Raw genomic sequence first — 23,294 nt, forward strand, 5'->3', positions numbered from 1 at the left:
ATTACAGAGCTGTTTCCCTTTCCCTTTCCTTTCTTCTCCGACCTACTATCCCTCCTCATACACACTCTCACACGCACTCACACACACACACACATGCACACATACTGTACACACGCACGCACATACACACACTCACACGTGCGCACACAGTCACCTGCACACACGCACACACACGCACACATACTGTACACACGCACGCACATTCACACACGTGTGTACAGTATGTGTGCATGTGCGTGTGTGTGAGTGCGTGTGTACAGTATGTGTGCCTGTGTGTGTGTGCATGTGTGAGTGTGAGAGTGTGTATGAGGAGGGACAGTAGGTTGGATGTAACGCGCGTGCCCGCCGGTGAGCGGTGGTCCCGGGCCGAAGGGGCGCAGGCGAAGCCCTAAACGGAGCGCGCCCGCCAGCGAGGCGCCGGCGGCCGTCACTAGCGAGGCGGCGTCTGGCGCGGAGGCGCAGAGGCGCGCCAGTTTACCCGTTTAAACGCCGCCGCCCCATGGGCAGGCTTCAAAGAGAGAGGCTCTCGCTGAGCCGAAAAAGGCCCTCTCAGACACGGGGGGGGAGGCGGGGCGGGTGCTCTCCATCGCCGGCGAAGCTCTGGCTTTTCCCCGCATTCGCGGTGCGTTCGTTTCCGTCGGCTATGCCGCCTCGGTGCCGAAACACACAGGGGGGTCCTCAGAGAGGTGGGGGGGGCGTCACCCAGCGAACGGGGGGGGACTGCGACTGGGGAAGCAGGGCATGCTGGGACTGCCGCCTCGCCCGGTGGCTCGCTTCGCAAATGCGGGGGGGTTGACCGCAGGCGTGGTCAAGCGGGGGGCTCCGTGTTCTCCCCCCCCCCCCTCCCCCCACGAGGCGATGGGACTGGCGCGAGGCAGGCGGGGACGGGTCTGACCGTCACGCCCCCGAGGTTAGAGACGCAGGGCCAACCCTGGCTCTCAGTGCCTCTGGGTGTGGGGGGGACCAGAGGAGGGGGGCGGGTGGTTATTGCGACTGTGTCAGCTCAACTGATGGCCATGAAGGGCATAATAGTCTCCTTCTTCCCTTCTCTCTCTTTCTCTCTCTCTGTCTCTGCCCTCTCTCCCTCACTCTCTTTCTGTTTCCCTCTCTCTGTCATTCTCTTTTTCTGTCTCTCTCTCTCTGTCTCTCTTTCTCTGTCTTTGCCCTCTCTCTCTGTCTCCCTCTCTACCTCTATCTCTCTCTCTCTGTCCCCATCTCTTACACAGTTTACCCCTCCTCCCCCTCCCACGCTCTCTCTCTCCTCCTCTCTCTCTCTTTCTCTCTATTTTTCCTCCTCTCTCTCTCTCTCTTAGCCTGCAGCATGAAATCTTCTCTGATGTTACTGTAGTCTGTTCCCTTGAAGATGTGTGCTGAATCTCAAATCTTGAACGGGTTTGCAGGGTGGCTCTGTTTCACTAAGCTGTGTACTGCACACGCCTCGCAGCTAAAACTGTTTGGGAATAATACTGATCACAAAGGGTACTTATTAATGGATGATCGTGTTAATTTTACTGAAAACAGTTAATGTACCACTTGTGGTACTGGTACTGTTAATGGTAATGTTATTGATAATAATAATAAATATCAATACATAAGGCTATGTAAAGTGCAGTCCATAAGTATTTAGACTGACTTTTTCTGTGTGTCTCTATGTCCTATATTTGTACATTCAGAATTCAAATCGAAATGTTTTTCATTCTACCACTTACAGTGTATGTACTGTGCAGTCCATAAGTGTCTGGACAGTGATTTTTGTTTGTTTTGGCTCCTGCAGTCCAGCCCATTGGGATTGAAATGAAGCGATGAATATGAGGTTAAAGTGCAGACTGTTAGCTTTAATTTGCAGATATTTACATACATATCGGGCGATCCTTGTAGGAATTGCAGCCCTCATTATTTTGGGGGAACGAAATTGGACATTTGGCTGCTCAGCTGTTTCTTGGCCAGTTTTGCATCGTTGCATCATTAGTCCATGCACAAGAAAACTAAAAGAAAGATTTCGAGTTGGTTCTAGACGGGGAATTTGCATTGGGAATCTGTTGCTGTCGTCTCTCAATGTGAGGACCAAGGAAGTGTCAGTGCCAGTGTAGCAGGCCATCATGAAGCTGAAACATCAGAATAAATCAATCGGAGACAAAGCCAAAATATTGCATGCCAAAATCACTGCTTGGTACATTGTTAGGAATTAAGAACGCACTGGTGAGCTCAGCAATAGCAGACAACCTGGTAGACCACGGAAAATGGATGAAGAATACTTTCAGTTGTGGAAAAAAAGGACCCTTTTTCAACTGTCGAACAGATCAAGAGCAATCTCTAGGATGTAGGCATAGATGTGTCAAAGACTAAAGAGAAGACTACACCAGCATAACCTCAGAGGGTTCACTGTAAGATGTAGACCACTGGTAAGCCTCAAGAATAGAACAGCCAGGTTAGAGTTTATTGTAGAGCGCATTTAAAAAACTGTAGAGTTCTGGATTAGACGTATGAGATGAGTATTAACCTCTGCCGAGTGTGGAGAAAGTAAGGAACTGATCCAGAGCCCTGTGTCTGTGAACCGTGGTGGAGGAAGTCTTTGTGGTTAGAGTTAGGGTCTTCGTGTTTCTGCTCGGCCATGCATGGCTGCCACTGGAACTGGCTCGCTCGTCTTTATTGATCATGTGACTGCTGATGGCACCAGGAGATTCAACCAATGGGGCTTCACCTTGCAGTGACCCCCAAACACTCTGCTAAAGCGGCCAAGCAGTTTTTCAGGGCCAGAGAGTGGAATGTTCTTGACTTAGCCGAGTCATTCGCTTGACCTGAATCCAATTGAATGCGCGTTTCACTTGCCGAAGACAGGACTGAAGGCAAAAAAACAAACTGAAACAAACAGGAACTGAAGATGGCTGCAGTACAGGCCTGGCAGAGCGTCACCAAGGACAGATACCCAGCATCTGGTGATGTCTCTGGCTCAGAGACTTCAGCCATCAAACGCCAAGGATTTGCAACCAAGTACTAAATATGAAGATCATCTTATGTTAATGTGTCTAAATAATTTTTAAATCCCCTAAAATGGGGGGGGGGGGGTGGATTTATGTCCAAATCACTGGATTTGGACATAAATACCCTGGAATGAAAGCTGACTCTGCAATTTAGACTCCTGTTCGTTTAATTGCACATTGAATGTGCTGCAGTACAGAGCCAAAGCAACAACATTGTGTCACTGTCCAAACACTTATGGACCGCACTGTACATTTATTTCATTTTTTCCTCCCTGCTGTAAGTGGTAGAGTGAACAACTTTAGTATTTGGATTCTGGATTGTGCCAGTATACTGTACAAAATTAGGACATACTGAAAAATGCTTGTGGGAGATGAATATTTGAGTGAGCAATGTGGGCTACTTTTAATGAAATGGAGACTGCAGATCTTATTTGGTATAACCTTTTTTTTGGGCAGGATTGATTTAATAGCTTAAAATGAAAATGCTTCATTAAAAAATAATTAGAGAAATAAGTTATTAACTTCTGCAAACTCATGGCGCGCAAACCTAATTTAGACTCTGCAGTTTCTGGGCTCGTATGCAGAAATTCAGCAAAAGCACATCTCTTTTAAGTCTGTGGTAGAGTCCTGATATGCAGCAGTGTTGTGAAGTAGTTATCGCACGAGATGTAGACACGTCCCAAAACATTAGCGTCATTCACACGATGGAGACATTAAACGTCAGCGCAAATGGATAATCTGTGAATTATAAATTATTTAGGCTTTTCGGTTCCTCCAGGTACTTATCAAAGTGGTTCACATGAAGGACTGTTTGTTTGTACAAGCAGTGATGCTAATTAGGACACAGTTAATTGTGAAGCAGATAGATGTAGTTGGCCTCATTCCAGAAGAAGAAATAATGCACTAAACAAATCCCTGGATAATATTTTGTGTGACAACAAGCGTGTGCCTATCACTTAAATACAGGGATACAACTGAGACAACTGCTTTGATTTTACAATTTACAACTTAATAAATAAAAGGTTTATCTAATTGCAGTCTGTTGACTAGCTAATCCCATCTCGGCTACCCATTTCCACAGAAGACTGGATCTTACATTGCTTACACAACATTCAATCTGTTTTTGCCTTTAAAAATGGTCAAATTCATATGTAAATACACATATTTTTCAATTACACAATGCTTTTTATACCAGTATTTTCAAACGCATGATAAAAAAAAAAAAAAATGTATTTGAATATTTTAATGTAGTTTGAAATGTGCTTAGATTTCGTATGCATCTGAAAGCAATTGGAATTGAGTATATTCAAAGTGACTGAATAAATATTTGTATTTATAGTTATGAAGTATTTAATTTTCATGGATTAATTTGGAAATGGTCTCAAACTCAATGGTTTTGTGTAGAATCACAACCCAACATGATTATTTAATGTTTTAATTACATGTGCTCAGCAGTGTACACTAGTTAACATTTTCCTGCATTTGCATGATTCAACAGGAAAATAAGCACTTCAGATTTAATTCAAAATTGGCAAATAAACAGACGTTTATTTGGTCTTTTTATTCCAGAATTTGTCAGCAGGCGTTTGAAGTTAAATGGGTCAGACCATTAGTCTCATAAAATAATCAACATATTATTTCATTAATTCTTTATCATTATTTGTGGACTTTTTCATAAGCATTTAATTGTTTGCACTAGCCAATGCACTTTAGCATAGCATTCAGTCAAGATATTTTAAAAGATTTTAGATTTTTTTTTTCTTTTTTTAAATCTAGCATTTTGAGGACATGACTCAAAATCCTTCAGTCGCTTAAAATATAATAATTTGGTTTCTCATGATTGTTCTATAAATACCTATCTCCCTATGAAATGACTGGTCCTCTGACAACTTCTGGATTTGGAGAACTGTGACACTCCGATGCCGAACAGTTGCCGTGACATAATTAATGCGTGCATGCGCCACGGAATGTTCTACCCGTGTACCTGCACCTGACAGCCACTAGCAGGAAAATACCGCCCTCCCTGCGCCCCCCCGTTTGGAAACGGAAACAAATCACACAAAAAAAAGAAATGTACCTTCCAGTGAGGGTCTGCATCAATAATTGCACTTTCGAAATATAAGTATTTAAACACCTGTGTATTTTATCCCGGTCTGCGGAATATGGACTTGATGTCTTATCAAGCTAACTAGCTGGTACTGGCTAACAGACACTGCCCCTTGAAACCTTGTTGGTCTCAGCCGGTGTTAGCATGCTAACTAGCTATATGAGAGGGCACCCACATTGAAGAGTAGCTGGCCTGACTGCAAACTAGTTTTCGTGTCAGTACTGTCAGTGCTGTCAGCGTCAGTGTCAGTGCTGTCAGCGTCAGTGTCAGTGCTGTCAGTGCTGTCAGCGTCAGTGTCAGTGCTGTCAGTGCTGTCAGTGTCAGTGCTGTCAGTGCTGTCAGCGTCAGTGTGGCTGCAGCGTGTCGCGTGTGCGCTAGCCTCAGCCCGTCCGACGCGCTGCAGTGCGTAGTTTAAACCCCCGCCGGCCTCTGTGGGGCCGGCCCGTGGCGGCCGCAGCGTTATTATCTGCTTTCCGAGGACGCCTGTGATTCTATCTGATGAAAGCGGGATTTATGAGTCCTCTCTCTGCGCCCTCTCTCCCCAGAATGCATTTCTCCTCTTTGTTTATCCGGGTGGCGAGCGGTGGGCTGGGGCAGGGGGCCGCGCTCCAGGCTCTTATCTCCCCCCGAGCTGACAGAGAGAGGGGAGCAGCAGGAGAATGCCGGCTTTGATCCGCACTGGAGCCGCTACCGCCCGCCAAGTCGCTAACGCTAACGCCCGCGCTCGCCGGCGCCGCGTAATGAGCCTCGCTTACCGGGCGGGTCCTCCCTCCCTCCCTCCCTCTCTACCTCCCTCCCTCCCTCCCTCCCTGCCTCCCCCCTCTGCCTCCCTCCCTTTGTCCTCCCCCCTCTGCCTCCCTCCTTTGTCCTCCCTCCCTCCTCCCTCCCTCCCTTGTCCTCCCTCCCTCCTCCCTCCCTCCCTCCCTCCCTTTGTCCTCCTCCCTCTCTCCCTTCGTCCTCCCTGCCTCTCTCCCTCTCTCCATCCTTCCTTCCTCCCTCCCTCTCTCTCTGTCCTCCTTCCTTCCTTCCTTCCCTCTCCCTCTCTCTCTCTGTCCTCCCTCACTCCGGCCCCTCCCCTCCCCTCCTCTCGGCCGCGCATGCCGAGGCTACGTGCCGAACCGGCTAGGCCGGGCGCCAGGCTGAAGTGCACTTACCTTAATAAAGCCTGCTAGGATCGTGCGTGCGGGGGGGGGGGGAGCGGAGCTGCACGACGGGTCGATGGGCCGCGGTAAGCGAGGGCCGAGGCGATGGCGGGCGAGCGGGCGAGCGGCGGGGGTTTTCTGGGGAAGGGTTCCGCAGAGGGCTGGGTCGGGGCGCTGGGTTGTGTGTTTTGGCGGAATGGCGGGAGGTGGGGTTGCGTTCCGGCGACCCGTGACGCGGGGTTCGGCTAATGGGCTTATAAACAAGGTTTGCGAGTTCAAGTCTTGGACGAGGCAAAGCCCTTATGCCTTGCTGCACCTTAAATGTCCCGTGTGTTGCCTACATAATAAATACTGTCTGTGCTACATAAATCAGCGTGTGTGTCGGTGCAAAGCTGAAGCAGAACCCATTTGTAACTTGCATCGTTCAGGTTGCCTTTTAGTTTTTTTTTCTTTCAAATTGTTGAATTGAGTTTGACTTATGAGTTTTATTTTTGCGGTCGTGAACGGGGAGCGATTCATCATCCGTTTATTTGCATGAGTACGAACAGCCGCACACGTTCCCCCCCGGGGGACAAATGCCGTGTAATTTGTCCTTTTTTTTTTTTTTAAAGGTTTATTTGCAGTCTGACGTTCGCCGCCCATCCTTCTCTTTTCCTAGCGCCTTTAACCTTTAGTGTTCAGCACGACGCGGAGACGGCGTTCAGTCAGGAGAACCCGCTGCACTCAGTTCCCAAAAAAGACCCTGCAGACGCTAGAGTCCGGACGTGTGACTGGAAAATAACTGGGTCCGGTAGATAATTGTGCTCAGTGGCTGTAAAACAATTCGGGGTGTGGGCGGGCATGTGTGGAGCGTGGGGGGGGGAGGGGTGGGGTGCGTGTGTGAGTGGGGGGGTGCGTGTGTGAGTGTGGGGGGGGGGTCCGCTCGTCTGGGGGCTTCACAGACGTGCTGTATAAATAGCTGGAGGGCTTTTAACAGAGCTGCCATTAGCTCAACACGGTGTTCTTCACAGGCCAGTAAAGAGCGGGCCGCGGCGCGGCGCTAAGTCATCCTGATTTACAGCCCCTTAACTCCTCTTACAGTCAGGGAGAGACTGCAGGTGTGCAGCCTGAGCATCTGGCCTCTCTCCAGAGCACGGCCACGCTCTCTCTCTCTCTATCTCTCTCTCTCTCTCTCTCTCTCTCTCTCTCTCTCTCTCTCTCTCTCTCCATTGGCTGTGCATCGCTCTCAATTTCAATTTCAAAGTGCTTTATTGGCATGACAAATATAGGCACTTGTGTTGCCAAAGTAGTGGTTACAAGATACAACTATATGCAATGAATGCTGGACTATGAATTAGTTATTTAAAAATCTCTCTCTCTCTCCATTGGCTGTGCACCTCTCTCTCTCTCTCTCTCCATTGGCTGTGCGTCTCTCTCTCTCTAACCTGAGGGGCAGTGTTCAGGGAGGGGGGAGGGGTAAGGATGTCTGCTGCAGTTTGTAGTTGAGTGCTCCTGAGCAGCAGTCCAATCTCACTCACTGATCACCGGTCCGGGACCAGCGGTGGTGGGGGAGGGGAGGGGGGGGGCGCTCTGGTACACCGCCAGCATCGTCGTTAAACACAGGGTCACCTCTGCCTCCACACCTGGCCTTCTCCACCCCCCCATCCCCTCCCCCCCGGGTCAGCATGGTGACGCCTGGTCCTCTAACCAATCATCATCTTCCATCTGCTTCCCATTCCCAATGTCCCGCCCACAAGCAAACCACTCGCAATGCCTGCGAAGCTCCACCCCCTTCCTGTCCCCTGGCTCCGCCCCTTTCTCAGTGGAGTACAGGGCAGAGGGATGAAGGCTCATTGTAGATGCCAGAGTACAGGGCAGAGGGATGAAGGCTCATTGTAGATGCCAGAGTACAGGGCAGAGGGATGAAGGCTCATTGTAGATGCCAGAGTACAGGGCAGAGGGATGAAGGCTCATTGTAGATGCCAGTGTACAGGGCGTAGGGATGGATGCTCATTGTAGATGCTGGTTAAACTGTTCAGCACTACTGGTTTCGTGCTGTTCTCCGGGCTCACAGTATCTGTTCACTGTGGGTCCATTTTTGGTGGGTTTTCTTTTTAAGTACTGTTCTACCCACATCACCTCTAATGCTGTACATTTATTCCGAAGAAAATCGTTGAAAAGGTAAACAAGAGCGTTTGTTAATTATCAAGCGTGATAATGTTACATTACTTCATTTCTGTTGAAGCTGTTTGTTCACTGTGTGCCAGGTTTACTAATTCAGTAGATTTAGACTGATGGGGTACGGTTCGGGGTAGGGTAAGGGTTTTAGGTTTTTTAACCTCCTGTGGAAATTTGAATTGACAGGAAGTCCTTTTCTGTGTTGTTTGGTACCGTATCAAGTGCTTTTGACATGGAGGGGGAATGAGGATAGATGAGAGGCAGGGTTTGTTGTGTTTGATGTGTCATGTGACCCTCTCCGCAATGTTGAGTGTTGTAGTCTTTACGCGCGGGAGAGCTGAGGTCGAGTAGCGACACGCGCGGCGTTTCTGAGTGCTTCTGCTCAGGAGAGAGCGGGAAAGGTGGCGGAAAGGTCAAAGGTTAAAGTGGACCCTGCCGACGGGTGGTTTCTGTGGAGGGTAAACGTAACTCTTTCTCTCCTCCCCTCCCCCCTCCCTTTTTCTCTCTTTTTTTCCCCCTCCTCTCTCCTCTTCTTCACAGGCTACTCCCCCAGGCAGAGCCGCAAGCCAAAACAGCAGCATAAGGGAGCGAAGGCTGGCCCGCCCCCCCGCAGACCAGTACCCCCGCCCCCCCGCGGAGCGAGCGGGCGCGTGCGAGGACCGGAGCTGCCCGGCGGGGGCGGGGGTGGGGGTGGGGTCACGGCGGGCGGGTTTGGGGTTGGGGGTGGGGCTGGGGGCGGAGCCAGCGTGGGACGCCGGGGGCCCCCGCAAGCCGGACGCCCCCGCCAGCCAGATCCCCCGCGCGGTGTGCGGGAGCAGCTCCAGCCTCCCGGCCCGGGACAGCCCGTCCCGCAGCCTGTCCTCGGACAGCGAGAGGGGCCCCCGCAGTGAGCGGCTGGGCCCCCCGCCCCGCCAGGCCTCGGCCTTCGCCGGCCGCCTGGGCCAGCCCCCCCGCGGACCCCTCTCCCTGCACATGTACAGCCGCAAGAACGTCTTTCTGCAGCACTCTCTGCACACTGCCGAACTGCAGGCCCTGGCCCAGCAGGACGGCTGAGGCCCCCCCTACCCCCCCGTACCCCCCGTCCCGTACCCCCCCGTCCCGTCTCATTATCCCCCTTTAGTGCCCCCAGCAGACAACTGACACATCATCGAGCAGCAGTGAGACACCTGGAAGAGATTCCCAGGGGCTCCTGTATTCCCTTGGGGAAACTACATTTCCCATGAGCACCCGAGCCTGGAGACCACAGAAACCTCAACAGCACCTGTTCATTGCTTGACACTCACCGTCCCCATGTTTTCCTGGTGTCCCAGATTGGATTACAGGATATAAAACTGCCACTAGAATGGAAAAAAAAAAACTCTCTTACTTCTTCAAGACGGGATTAGTTTGGAATGTGTTTAAGTGTTAAGCGCACAATCTGTGTTTCACCACGTAGGCATTAACTGTCGGACAGAGACTCTCAGATAGAACATTTCTCTCTGAACGGTCATGTGCAATTTGAGTTTGAGCGGTACCCGAGGACGGACTCCGCGTCCGCGAATGTCGCCGTACGGAGGCCGCCGACGGAGCTTGGCGCCCGTTGCCGCGGCAACCAGCCCAACCGGTCACCTGTCTCGCAAAAAACCCTGAGACGGGAACCCCCGAAATCCACGAGCTGCTGAACCCACGACGCCAGGCGCACGTCGCCCCCACGCCTCACTACATTCCCGCGAAACGTCGCTGAGACAGACCGCCAACGTTCCAGCGTTCTTTCTCGAAATTCCGCAGGACTGGGGGGAAAAAAGGAAAGATAGAATATTAATGTACTGTACGTTTTGTTTGTCGTTTGTACCACAGCTGAACACTACCAGCCCCTGTTAGCTTGTTGCACCAGCAGCGGCGCTGTTGTAGCGCTTCGCGGACGCTGTCCCCACGTCTGAAATTTGCCAAATACGCGGGAAACGGGACGGGCGCCTTTCACGGCTGCTCTACGGCAGCCCAAACGAGATTAATACCAACGCAGGCACATTCCTTTTAGGAAACGCTGCATCCGCGATGGATCTTTATTAATTGCATGAATTTTTTTATAAAAAGATAAATTTAATCTAAGAGGGCCATTTTCATGCACTGAAGGTGAAGAGAATAAGCTTTTACATTTTGTGTTTAAATGAGAACTTCAGTATGCCAGTGAACTCCTTAACCCCTTATCACCCCACACTCAACCACACCGCACCACCACAACCTTTTTATGAATGGACGTATGAATCCTTGTCGATGTCGAAGCACTTTGATGCAATGTCGTTTGTAATAATACAGACCTACTCTCGTACTCAGTTGCAATACTAATGCAATATTAAGATTATTGGGTGTAGCTCGTAAGAAGACCTCACGTGCGGATGTTGGCGTTAGCGTGGGTATTTTACTTGTAGACGCTCACCCGGGCGACGGTCGCTTCGATCTGAACAGGGAGGCGAGCGAGAGATGAATCTAGAGCAAACGAAAAACGTGACGTTATTACAGTAAATGGGAGGGGAGGATAGATGAGGTTTGCAGAACTGCCGCAAACCCCTGTGCATGGGGGCTCGCGATTCGTCCCCGATTCCCCCCCCCCCCCAAATTCCCACCCCCCGATTCCCGCTGTTTAACAATGGGGGCGAGTGTATCTGAAGGACGTTTAGAGGTAAAGGAACACCCCCCTACCCGTCCGTCCCTCCCCCCCTCTTCGGGAGCCCAACCACCGCCCCCCCGCTCCAGTTTCTCTGTCCGTTGGGAGCGGCTGATCCTGACAGCCTACTTACAAAGCGCTGCGTCACGGGGGTGGGGAGGGGAGGGGGGGGGGGCAGAGAGGGCCTCTGGAGCCGTCGGGACAGAGACTCTGCTCTCCTTGTTCTGCCGTTAAAGAGTCCTTAATTGATTTGACGGCGTGCGATTCATCTTCGCGGGAGACTGTAACGAGTTTAAAGAGGAGGCTCCTGTGGAAACGGCCAGCGCTGCCCTGGCTGTTTCTCCTGTACGCCTGCCTCTGTCCTTCCAGGGCTGCTCTAGCTTTGACCTCGACCTCGACCTTGACCTCGACCTTGACCTTGACCTCGCATGGGTTTCATTTACAGAGCATTTACCGAGCCGCAGCGTTCGTTGAAACCAGTGATTTCGCCCACTGCCTTTTCAATTCTCTTTTCATTTCCCCCCTGTTTGTTCTTTCTTCCTCTTCTTCTTTTTTCTTTTTTCTTTCTTCTCTCTCACCGCGGCTGAAGTGGTTGAGTGTGTTACGGGCGGGCTGGAGAACTCTCCAGCTCGGAGAGAGGGGCGATCGATGGCCCTCTCTGTGTTGTGCTGCTCGCTCGCTCACTCTCACTCTCAGACCCCCCCCCCCCCCCCCAACCCTGCACTTTGCTTTTGGGTCCCGATCTGAAACTGCCCTCTCTGAGCCTGGAAGAGGAGCAGGTGTTCCTCTGAGCGCCCTCGAACACTGGAGGGGGGAGAGTGCTCTTTCGTGCCCCTCACACTGCGATCTCAGCCGCACCTTCTTCTCCCCCGCTCTTCAGTACTTCCACACGCTCCTCTTCCTCTGACCTTCCTGCCAACCTGTCTGGAAAAAGGGTCCTCCAGTGGGGCCCCCCCGTGGGTCCCAAGACCCGAAACCCGAAACCAACGGTCTGGTCTGTGGGTTAACCGCACAGGTGCAGGGGATCCCCTGTTAGAGCACCAGCACAGAAAAGCCCCTCCCTGCACTCACCGCCCCCCTGCACCTGCTCAAGAACTCTAACATTCCCTGGCAGGGGCCAGGAAACCCTTTCCTGAACTCGACTCGCTGCAGATAAATTATAGTTATTTATTTCTCGCCTTATTTATAATGTGATGTTATGCATTTGTGGCATTTATGATCACTATAATGTTCTTACTTTATTTTGCTGTTTTCTGGCAAATTGTGTTAAGAATGACTGCGATGGACACACTTGGAGCTTGTGTTATATACTGGTATATATATATGTATATAGATGGGCCCTGTTAATAAACCCAGTGATGCGTATACAATATGGGGGATATTAGAATATTTATATTACTGTTAACAGGGTTCACTTGACAAGGGTAAATGCTTTCCAGGCTAATTGAATCACAGGATCCATTTGCATATATATATATATATATATGCCATGGGTGTTTTACCCTCATGAAGAAGCGGTTTTCATGATGATAAGATGATTTTAAATGGTTGTATTATTTACTGCTAATAAAGACTTATAAAATCAGCGCGCTGTGTGCTGTGGTTCTTCTCTCCGTCTCGGGGGGGGGGGGGGGGGGGTCCAGGGGAATTAGACGGAGCCACCAGCTCATCTCATCTGGGTGGTCCGAGTGATCGATTCGCCGTGTGCTTCTCTCTCTCTATGTCCCGACGGTTCTACCTCTCTCTCTCTCTCTCTCTCTCCTCTCTCTCGTTCTCTCTCTCTCTTTCTCTTTTTTTTTTTTGATTAAAGCGGCCAGCGACCCTCCTTCTGTTAGCAGCGAGGGCCCATCAGCCCGGGCGGATCGCAGGCGCGCGGGCGACATCAAACACCGGCATAATGACCGCGGCGTGCGGGAATATCAATACATTCCGCCCGGCTCGCAGGCCCGCTGTTTTCCCGCCGCCGCCGCGGCGCTGTTCCGGGCGGCCTGATGGATTCCGCCGGGGAGGCGGGTTGTTTGCGCGGGGGCCGCGTTATCTCGAGTCCATTAGTTAGCGCTCGTACGCCGCCGCATAATAACTTTCATCTGGGCCTCTCTCTCTCTCCTTGAGCCTGTTTCACACACCGAGAGAGAGAGAGAGTGCATTCAGACCAAACGTTGCCAGATGCCTGAATTAATTCCCCCCTATAAACCCCACCACCCCCTCACCCCCTCCCTCCTCCATCTTCAGCTGACTCCCGTACAGATTTCTCACGGTTTGTCCCCCAGCACCTTCTTTTAAAATCCCCCCCATCTGTTGTGGAATCCTATACATTTTCACTGTAAAACTTCCCCCCTATGAATCTTTTAAAAATCCCACTACATTCAATGGGGGGTGAATCCCCCCGTGTGGCAACCCAGATTCAGCCCTGTGCTGTCAGATGCTGTCAGCCCTCACCCCCCCGCCCCCCCGCCTTCCTCCGTCCCTCATGCGATGACTGAGCCAGAATGGCCGCCGAAAATCAGTTGCATTTTGCGTCATCCGTAGTTTCATTCCCGCGAGCTCCAACACTCCGAGCCTGGAGAGAGAGTACCCTGACATTCCCGTTCCAAAATGGCCTCCACCACCCCCACCCCCCCTCCATGAGTCCTTCAGTTCTCTCGCCGTTACCACCGGCCTGGTTTCCGCCGTCCGGGTCCCTGCTCTTCCTCCTCATCCTCAGACGTTTCTACTAAAAAGCGGGGAGGCCTGAGGTGACCCCGGAATCCCGAAACCCAGCTGCGGAGAGAGAGCTCTCTTAATCTCCATTTTCCGGGGCGCAGCCGGTGGTGGCTGCCGATAAGTGCCCGGCCCGTCACGCAGCTCTTTCCATCTCCTGTCCCCCGTTTTATTTCAGGAGAGGACAAACTGATATTCATGAGCTTTTCGGTTTTGTTTTTTTTGTTTCGTTTTTAATTGTCGACCATTTCTATTATTCTGCGAAATTGGATTTGCTGTTGCCTGCGACGCTACGGTCCGTTTCTCTCAAACACCCCGGCTATCTCCGCTCCGTGTTCCGCCGTTGCTAGGAGCCATTCACCACGGTTACCTGGCGTCAGAATAGGAGCAGCTCCTCGCGCGTCTGCGGCGGGGCCTCTCGAGCGACCCGCCATCTTATCTCCATCTCCCCCCCCCTGAAAGGCGCGGCTGGGGGGGGGGGGCTTGTCGAAGTGAGCGCGGATTTCTGCGGGGGTTAAGCGATAAAGTCGTTCGCTGTGAGAAATAGCAGCGGAGGAGGCGGCTTCTCCCCGCGTTTGAGAGACGCCGTTGTGACGCAGGAGTCAATTAAGCGCTGTAGCCCTTGTGATTCTCCCGTCCGTGACATTCAGAAATCAATCGGAGACGTCGTGGAAAGACACGTTGCGATGCAGCGCTAGGACGTTTGACTCTGTTGTCGGGGAGATGGGGAACTCAGTTCTGCAGTGAGCTGGTCTCTCTTACCCTGTGTTTTGGTAGATATGGCTTGGCTTGGTTTTAAAATGCCAATGTCACTGTAGGATGTAAATAGATCAATTATATCAATAGGTCAATAGATAGGTCAACCTTGGACTTGGACGCTGTGATTATTGAAATTCTGCACAGTAAAATGTCCGGTGTGGCAACCAATATTATCTGTTAGTGTTGAATTAACACTGTTAAGAGTTGAATCGACACTGGTCATTTTACTGTGTGGAATCCATGAGGAGCTAAAAGGTTCGGTTGATGTAGTCAGTGGCTTGTTAGTCTTGTGGGTCAGTAGTCAGTTTGGTCAGGGAGAATCTGAGAGCAGTGTGATAATGTAGTTAATGAGATGTGATAGTAAATGTTGTTGCACTAGCTGCAGCACTGGTAGATGACGCACTTAGATGCTGTAATCTCTAAGATGCAGTGGGTTAGTGGGGTACAGTAGGTGGTGGTGTTGGTGACGTTAGGGGATGTTAGAGGGTGCGGTCAGTGAAGTGCTGTGCTCAGTTTGCCAGGCGTTATAGTCGCTTTGTTGTGATTCTGGCGTGCGGGAGGGGCTGTAGGACCCGCCTGCGTGCCCCACGGCCTGAATTCTCTGAGTCTGCAGGGCGAGTGCCGGCTAGCCGGAGAAAATAAAACCCCTGGAAGTGAACAGCGCTAGCGGGAGCGCTGCACAGGAAGTCTGTTTATTGGAAAAATAATGAGTTCCAGGCGGCAGCGACAGGCTGCCCAAGGGTGCCCCTAACGGAGAGCCCGGCGCCGCGTGGCGTGATGATGCCTGCCGCACGCCGCCACGCGCAGTCGAGCGGGACGCGGGGGGGGGGGGGGGGGGCGGGGGGGGATTGGCACACGCCTGCGCCCATCGACCCAGTGAGCTGGACGGGAGCCAGCACCCGCGTGCAGGAGGTGCTCTCGCCCCAACGAATAGGGCGCGAGCGGGGGAGCGGGGCGGGGAGGGGGAGATTGGCACAGCCTGCGCCCATCGACCGCGTGAGCTGGAGGGGCAGCATCCTGGCTGCAGGAAGGTGCCGCAGCAACGAAAGAGGGGCGAGAGGGAGAGCGGAGAGAGGGAGAGGGGAGCGGGAGAGCGGAGAGAGGGAGAGGGGAGCGGGAGAGCGGAGAGAGGGAGAGGGGAGCGGGAGAGCGGAGAGAGGGAGAGGAGAGGGGAGAGGGAGAGGGGAGAGGCGGGAGAGCGGAGAGAGGGAGAGGGGAGCGGGAGAGCGGAGAGAGGGAGAGGGGAGCGGGAGAGCGGAGAGAGGGAGAGGGGGAGAGGGAGAAGGGAGCGGAACGTCTGCTCACTGAGCTCCCAGTGTGCCATTCCTGGAGCTGCACTCAACTGAAAATGCTATAAACTCATATATATAAATATAAAACTACTACTACTACTACAACAACAACTACTGCTACCAGTACTATTCCTAATTTAAAAACAATCTACATCTAAATCAACATCTATTTCTGTTTTTTTTTTAATATATCATTTATTATATTTAAGATGATGATGATTGCTATGTGTTTATTATTATTATTAGTAGTAGTAATAGCAGTAGTAGTAGTGAAAGTAGTAGTAATAGTAATATGAGACCCATGTATGACACACACAGGTTTTGGGGGAGACTGGGTGACATGTTACCCCCAATATATTCATATGATTGGCGTAGACTAGGTGGTTCTGCAGTATGCCGTTGAAATGAAACCTACGCCTATGCCGTATGCCATTTAAGACATTCGACAGCTGTCGTGCTGATAGCGGCATTAGCAGCATCAGGCTCGGCGTTGTTGTAGCAGTAGTGTGTGTGCTTCTGTATTGCCGGGGGACTGGGTTGTGACACGTCTGCGCTGTGTTCGCATTGTGGAATAAAGCTTCTCATTGATCAGACCGCACCAGCCCGCGCCGCCGTATCGCTTCGCTCCCAGGCAATTTGCCAGAGTGATGAAGCTCGGGGTCCCCCCCCGCCCCCCTGGACTGTAATATCATCGTCTCGCATTCGCTTTCTGCGCGCGTCGGTTTCAGCAATAACCAAACCAAGGATGCCGCCTGAAAATGACTTAATGCGCGGACACCACTCCGCTCGCTTCTGGCGCTTTCATCCACACGAATTATGTTTATGAACGCGAGCGGAAAGCGAATTCGGACTTTAAATGCGAACGTCGCGTGGAATTCCAAAGGCGAATCCAGAATGGTTTTGTCGGGGCAGGTGCGCCTCGCGACACGACCTGCTTCGCTCTGTGATTATCCGCAGGTTTTTTTATTTATTTATTTTTTTTTCGGCGAGGGCGAAGGAGGAAATGCCCTCAGCGCACCGGGCTCCTTTTGTTCCAATTATGTAATCCTGGAGCGCACCATCTGCCGGCCCGTTATTTCAGGCCTGTCCCGCTTTGATTTCTGCCAGCGCCAGATCCTCGTGCGGGGGGGGAGATGTATGCCTGTACGCGCGCGGCCACGCCTAGGCGCGTCCACATTTTACATCCCTGACAGGCGCCCCCCTATACGTCATATCAGGGGGAAAAGGAAGAGGAGATAAATAAATGAATATATAAATAAATAAATAAAGGATGTCCTTTACGCTGTAAATCTCTCTGGCGCCGTTGGTTCCTCTCACATCAAGGACTCATAAAGATGGAAGCCCAGGGGCTACCGTGGGACAATGAGGTATAGAAATTCTCAACACCTGAACAACTTTATTATGCCGTGCACAAACTCTTCGGGCCAGAGGCATTTTTCCACCTCTTTGAAACGAGGGGGGGGGGGGGGGGGTTTGGGGTACGCGTGGATCCTGGCTGTCCCCATTTTCTTTTGGTCTGTGTCTGTGGAGTGTGGCTCTGAGATTTTTCCTTAAATTTCAAGGCGACGTGCACTTCATCTGACGCCCAACGCCGCTCTCTCCTTCAGAGGAACGTAATAACCGCAGCCTGACCCCCCCCCGCTCCCCCGCCACACCTGTCAGTACCCCGCGTTTGTGGCTGTCGTATCGCGCTTCCCTTGCGTGGAGGGCTAAAGCAGAGCCTTTCCCATCCAGCCTTGCCTTACATCCTGCCTCGGCATGAAAGCTCTCATTTTGAAGAGCTTATGTGTCCCATGATGCTTTGCAGTGGAGAGCAGTCGTGCGTCTCATTGGTACTGAAGACCCGCGAACACCGCGATAGCGTTAAGGCCGTGCCTCTTAACCCGCCGCGCTGTGGAAGCCACAGACTGCTCTCTGGTGCAAAGCATCATGGGACACATAAGCTCACTGCCTCGATTAAGTCCCTGCTGCTTTTCGTTTGGTCCCGGACCCCGCGCCTTTTAAATCCTCCCCCGAAACGTTTTTTTCTTCTCTTCTAACGTTCTGAGCGAGAGTCCCCAGCACTCTTCATCACAAAGGGGGTGGGTTTCAGTCTTAGAACAAGCCTGCACTTCACTGAGGGTGACAAGATCCTCCCACAATCGGCCTCTTGTGGGCAAATTAAAAAAAATAATTTAAATCTCCGCAGCAATATTTAACAAGTCCTCCTGAACAGAACTGTGTGGAATGGGTAAAGTTTTGAAATCAGAGACAGGCCGGATCTTTAATCTGATTGGTTACCATGTTGCCCATCTTTCCGGTTGCTCCGCCCACTTGCCTCGATTCGCAAGCTATCCCAGCATGCTTTGCGGATGTGAAAACTCGGCTCACAATTCACTCAACTTGCTTGTTTCTAACGAGTCACATGTCTTAAGGATCCTGACGTGTGTGTGTGTGTGGCATCCTAGCTGAGCTGGGCAACATGCTGAACAGCCCGACTGTGAGCTGCACACACACACACACACACACACACACACACACACTCTCACAGGTTATAGCCTGCAGAAATAAATCTAGATGGAGGTGTGCAACAGGGATTCAGGAAATGATTTGATCCCCCACACCGGAGCCAGAGTAGAATTTATCCAGATTGAATTCTCAGTTATTCAGGAAATGGAACTGGGTCCGTATCTGATTCACTGAAATTGGCCAATCCGGCGATGCGGCGGTGTTGCCTTCAAAAGGAAACGATGCTACCTTCGCTTTTAGGCCGAGTCTTTTTTTTTACTAAAGCTGCCGTCTGATACAGTTGTGTGAAAATGCTTCCGAGCTCCACGTCCGGTGAAGATGTTCCATCATACACTTCAATTGCCCTCTTCCTCACGATCCAAGTGGTCTCCTGAGTGGAGGGTGGGGGGGAAGGGGGGGGGGGTGTGTGAACAAAATGAGTACTTATGTCCATCCGTGTCCTTGAATGTACCAACAAACCATACTTACAGAGCCTGTCTGTTCAGGTGCATAGACAGGGAGCTCAGTCATACCTGTACATACCAGCACATGCACCTGATAGTAAATGTGTACTACTTTTTATAGGTCCAATGATCTTGTGCACACACGCATGCACACACACACACACAGGCATGCATAAAGTTAGGCTGAAATGATGTGTCCCTCTTCTAATTCTGCTTTAATTGCTAAAAAAAGTATTTTTAATAGACAGTCACAGGGATGGAATAACTGCTGAGACAAGGGTGGGGGGGGGGGCAGCTTGAAGCTTGATCTTGAAGGTGGTGGTGGGGGCGGGGGGCGGGGGGGGCTTCTGAACTCATTGTGGATGTAAGGAGGGGGAAAAATGTGCCATTGGAAACCAAAGAACTTCCTTAAAAATACTGGTCAAATTTTAATCAAATATTCACCCTTGACCGCAGACCGGAGCAGCCACACCGTGTGAAACCCGGCCATTCCGGCTCAAACAGGGCATCTGGTGCCCCGGCCGCGGGCCGTTACCCAGCCCAGACGTGCCCGTGCCTCCTGGCCTGCGTACAGCTGGCTCCGGCCATCGCCCGGCGACGGAAGCGCTTTCATTCGACCAGGATGACCTCGTCTCATCGCCCCCCCACCCCCCCACCCCCCCGCCCGTTGACCTGCACACGAGCCGTGCCCCTCTGGCTGTGGTCTGCGCCAGCCTGGCATGTGGACTGGCGTGCGAATAAAGAAGCGCCGTTTGGCACTGCGTCCCCCCCCCCCCCCGATTCGATAGCGGAGGTGGCAGCAGTGGGTGGAAAAGGATACGGCCGGACATTCCAAACCGAGATCAAAAAGGGGGAGAGAAAAAAACAGAAAGTCTGCGCTTGATAGAACTCCGTACGCGGCGACGAGGATCTTCGAAAACCGCTCGTTTGCGTTTGTGCATCCGTCCGAGATTTACGGACCACGCAGTTTTCGTCGCCCGCGTTATTTACGACGTGCCTGCAAGGGCACGCGGGCAGCGCAGCCTCCTGATAGGCTGACGCGCTGAAGGAGAGGTGCCCGCCTGGCCGTGGCTGAGGAGCGGAGCCCCCCTGGTCCGAATCGTGGGCGCGCAGCCGCTGCGTCACCGCCCCCGCCCCCCCCCCGATCGTCAGCGCGGGGGCCGGAGAGAGAGCTGCTGTGTCACTGCGCCGCCAGCGTGCCGCGGTGTCTGTGCGAGCAACACGATCTGATTGATTAAAGCAGTGCCCGCTTCCCCCGAAGAGGAGGATCTGCACATAACCCCCCCCTTGCCCTCACCCTCGCCCTCACCCCCCCTCCCCCCCCCAAACTCCCCGCTCATCTTTATTCAGTCCACCCCCGGAGGCAATCGCCTGCTGCTCGCGGCACGCTCTCCTCACTTCCTAACGCAGTCATCGTTTTTTTTTCTTCTTCTACTTCTCTGGATTACATCTGTTTGTAAGCGCGAAGGAGAAAAAAAAAAAAGCCGGTTTATTGCTGATGATTGAAAGGCATGCCACAAAAAAAAAAAAAAAAAGCTGCAGTGTTCTCGAGATTAATTGTATGGCAGGAAGCAGTCACGCCTCCGGGGGCAACGATAGAAGCAGAGAGGAAATCACACTGCAGCCAGCCTACATAATGCCGCCACACTGGCAACACCGCGTAGCGGGAGCCGTATTTGTTTCTCTCCGTATTTGTATTTGTGTGCGTGTGTGCTCGCGAGTGCCTGTGTGTGCGCGCGCGCGTGTTCGAGAAAATTATGTGTATTTAAGCATTCTTTGAATTCTTTGTTTGTACTTCCAGCCCCCAAAGTGAGCAGGAGCAGCGACGTCTCTACAGGCTGAAGTTACGCGAACCACGACCTCGTTAGGAATCGTTTTTTGTCAGTTTAGACATTCAATTAACATAACTTACGAGATAACTGCATTGAGCCAAATGTGTCAAGGCGGTCTGGATAGAAGGGAGACATCTGCTGCTTTTCGATGGTACTGCATCGGCATGATTATATTTAGATCCTTCAAACGCTGGGAATCTTCCCAGCTTTATTGCGCAGCAACAAATGAATGGAGTATGAAATTGGGCGGGGATTTTACGAGCGTTGTGCACAATGACGCTGACAGCTGCGTGCTTCAGCACCAGGAGAGGGCGGACAGCTCCTGGTTTTAGAACCACCGGTGTAGTGGACAGCTCCCCGCTTCAGCACTCGTAATGCCGTGAATAGTGCTCAAGTGGTCTCTGAGCCAGCATCTGCACCATAGCGGGGGTGACTCGGAATACCTGTTTTTCTCTGCATTCACCACACACCCTGTCCCATTTGCTCAGGATAGGCCTTTGTGAATTGGCACCTGCAGTGTTCATCTTTTGGCTACCGCACTTTCTCATTCATGGAATGACCTCCAGGATATTTAAAAAAAACTAAGACGTCATGTTTCTGTGCAGTTCAATACTGAGTACTCAGGAGCCTGTTCAGTGAACAATCTGACCTTTTCTTTCAACATTTAATATTCTACTTCGCGTGTAATTCGGTGCTGTATGTAATTTTTGTATTTTCGCTTTCAGATGTGCGGTGCAGGGCCCATTGAAAAAGAGGCCACAGCCTCAATCGGTTTTGCCTGATTAAATTAAGGTAATGAATTAATCTGTTGGCCTCTGGAATACCTGCCGAACAGCTCCTCGGGCAAGAGAATGGGAAACGTCTCTTTCACTTACTGCGTCTCCCACATTTCAAATACAGCGGTCCTGGAATTGATCTCTGGCTAGGAATAAAACCTGGAGACAAAATCTCATTTTTGTGTGTGTATTCACTGAAATCCATCCTGTATGTGTATTCACAGAAAGTCATCTTGTGTGTTTATTCCCTGAAATTCATATTGTCTGTGTATTCACAGAAATTCATCTTGTGTGTGTATTCACTGAAATGTATCTTGTCATCTGTCATCCAGCTGTACTCTGGGGTTAGACCCGTAGGCCAGAGTGTGGGTTGAGGTGTGACAAGCAAGCAATGAGCAGTATTTTTTTAGTGGTGATGGGAGATGTAGTCTGCAGATTGAAGTTGCGGTATTATTTAACACAGGCTCAGGACTTCATCTTCCATCAGTACCTCTGTTGGGATATGCTTTGCCTACAGTATAGATCCAACGCCTTGGCCCCCTAGAGAATGGTAGCTGTACTTGAAGCTCCACAGTGTAGAAGACTAAATCAAGAGCACATTTATTTAAAGGCTAACTGTATGGATTTTTGCATCACTGCATTTATGTGTGACTCCATTGCCTTCCCTCAACATCAATTTTTTCACAATCCGTATGAGCTCCTGTAACCGAACGAAGGTTCATTTTTATCCCTTGCCTCTGACTCTGTACATTTGTGTGCGTGTGTGTGTGCGCTTGTGTGTGTGTCTCTGTGTGGTTATGTGGACTGGTTGCCTCTATGCGCATGTGTGTATCTGTCTGTCTGTCTGTGAGAGAGAGAGAGAGAGAGAGAGAGAAAGAGGGAGAGACACACACACACACACACACACACACACACACACACAGAAACAGGATGTCTCTCTCAAGCTGCGTCTCCGTGCCCACTCTTTTGTAATTCATTTTCATTTGAAGATAAATATCCGAGGGACTTTCAGCGCACTGTAGCCGCCGCGCTGAATCTAAAGTGAATTTTTGCGAATGACACACTGCCTGGGCTATTCAGCACGCTTATGATGTGCGGCTGCTAAGCGTTTCAATGCCGAACCGAGCGCCTTTCTCCCGCGAGTACGGCTCTGACTGGAGCCCTCGCAATGGACCCCTCAGCCATGGTGACCCGCAGAAGAAGGCAGAACGCCACGGATCTTTCAGCGGGCAGCTCATAGAACACCCATTGCATTGTGGGAACGGCATGCGCCATTCTCCCAGCAGAGTTCCTGGATGGTACCGTGGGTGTGAAAATCTCCCTTCATCTCCCACTTCTTTTCTTCTTCCTCCCTCTGGGTCCTTTCCATCGTCACATGTGCATATTCTATCCATCTCTAGATTTACATTCATTGGGTATCTGATTGACAGTTTGATCTCATCTCCGGAACACGAGGAAGATGGGACTTACATATAAAACAGCTGGGACACGGTTTCATATTTAACTTAACTCTACATTTCCATTTCACTTTGCCTGCCTTACCGCTGTAAAAGCGAAGGCTCGGCTGCGGAAAGTTGCACAAATACTTCTCTGCAGTTAAGTGGGCAGTTACCACGCCGACCTAAAACTAGTCAAACCGCTGGAGTACAAGGTGCCGGCAGCCAATCAGAAACTGAGAAACAAGTCCCCGCCGCATTAATTATTTACCGTTTGGAAGCGGTTCTGAGCCTACATTTTAACCACCAATTTTTATGACCCTACGAACGTGGTCGACGTTCTACTTATCACAGCGAACAATATACGCTAATTCTGATTAGCCTCAGAGAGACTCCTGAAAATATGTTTTTTCAAAATAGTTATTTTTCCCACCCGATGTGAAATTTTCATTTGTAATCTCCGCGCCGCCCACGCAGACCGAGCGAGGACCTCCGCAGCCGACGTGCGCTTCTGATT

General features: G+C 51.2%; 1 protein-coding gene across 9 annotated transcripts in view; it reads left to right on the top strand.

The window, feature by feature from the left end:
• The window catches only part of ccser1 (coiled-coil serine-rich protein 1), a 103,955-nt gene extending 91,339 nt beyond the window's left edge, over positions 1–12,616 (top strand). For 6 of the 9 annotated variants that reach the window (XM_064297269.1, XM_064297270.1, XM_064297273.1 and 3 more), the window contains exon 10: positions 8,928–12,616. In XM_064297269.1, the coding sequence (XP_064153339.1) occupies positions 8,928–9,440 (513 nt within the window). In that variant the 3' untranslated portion in view covers positions 9,441–12,616. The remainder of the gene's footprint in view (positions 1–8,927) is intronic. The other 3 variants (XM_064297275.1, XM_064297276.1, XM_064297280.1) reach the window with 3 other exon arrangements.
• The last annotated feature ends 10,678 nt before the right edge of the window (positions 12,617–23,294 follow it).

The sequence above is a fragment of the Anguilla rostrata genome, chromosome 10, assembly GCF_018555375.3.
Source record: "Anguilla rostrata isolate EN2019 chromosome 10, ASM1855537v3, whole genome shotgun sequence".
In the NCBI taxonomy this organism is placed as follows: Eukaryota; Metazoa; Chordata; class Actinopteri; order Anguilliformes; family Anguillidae; genus Anguilla; species Anguilla rostrata.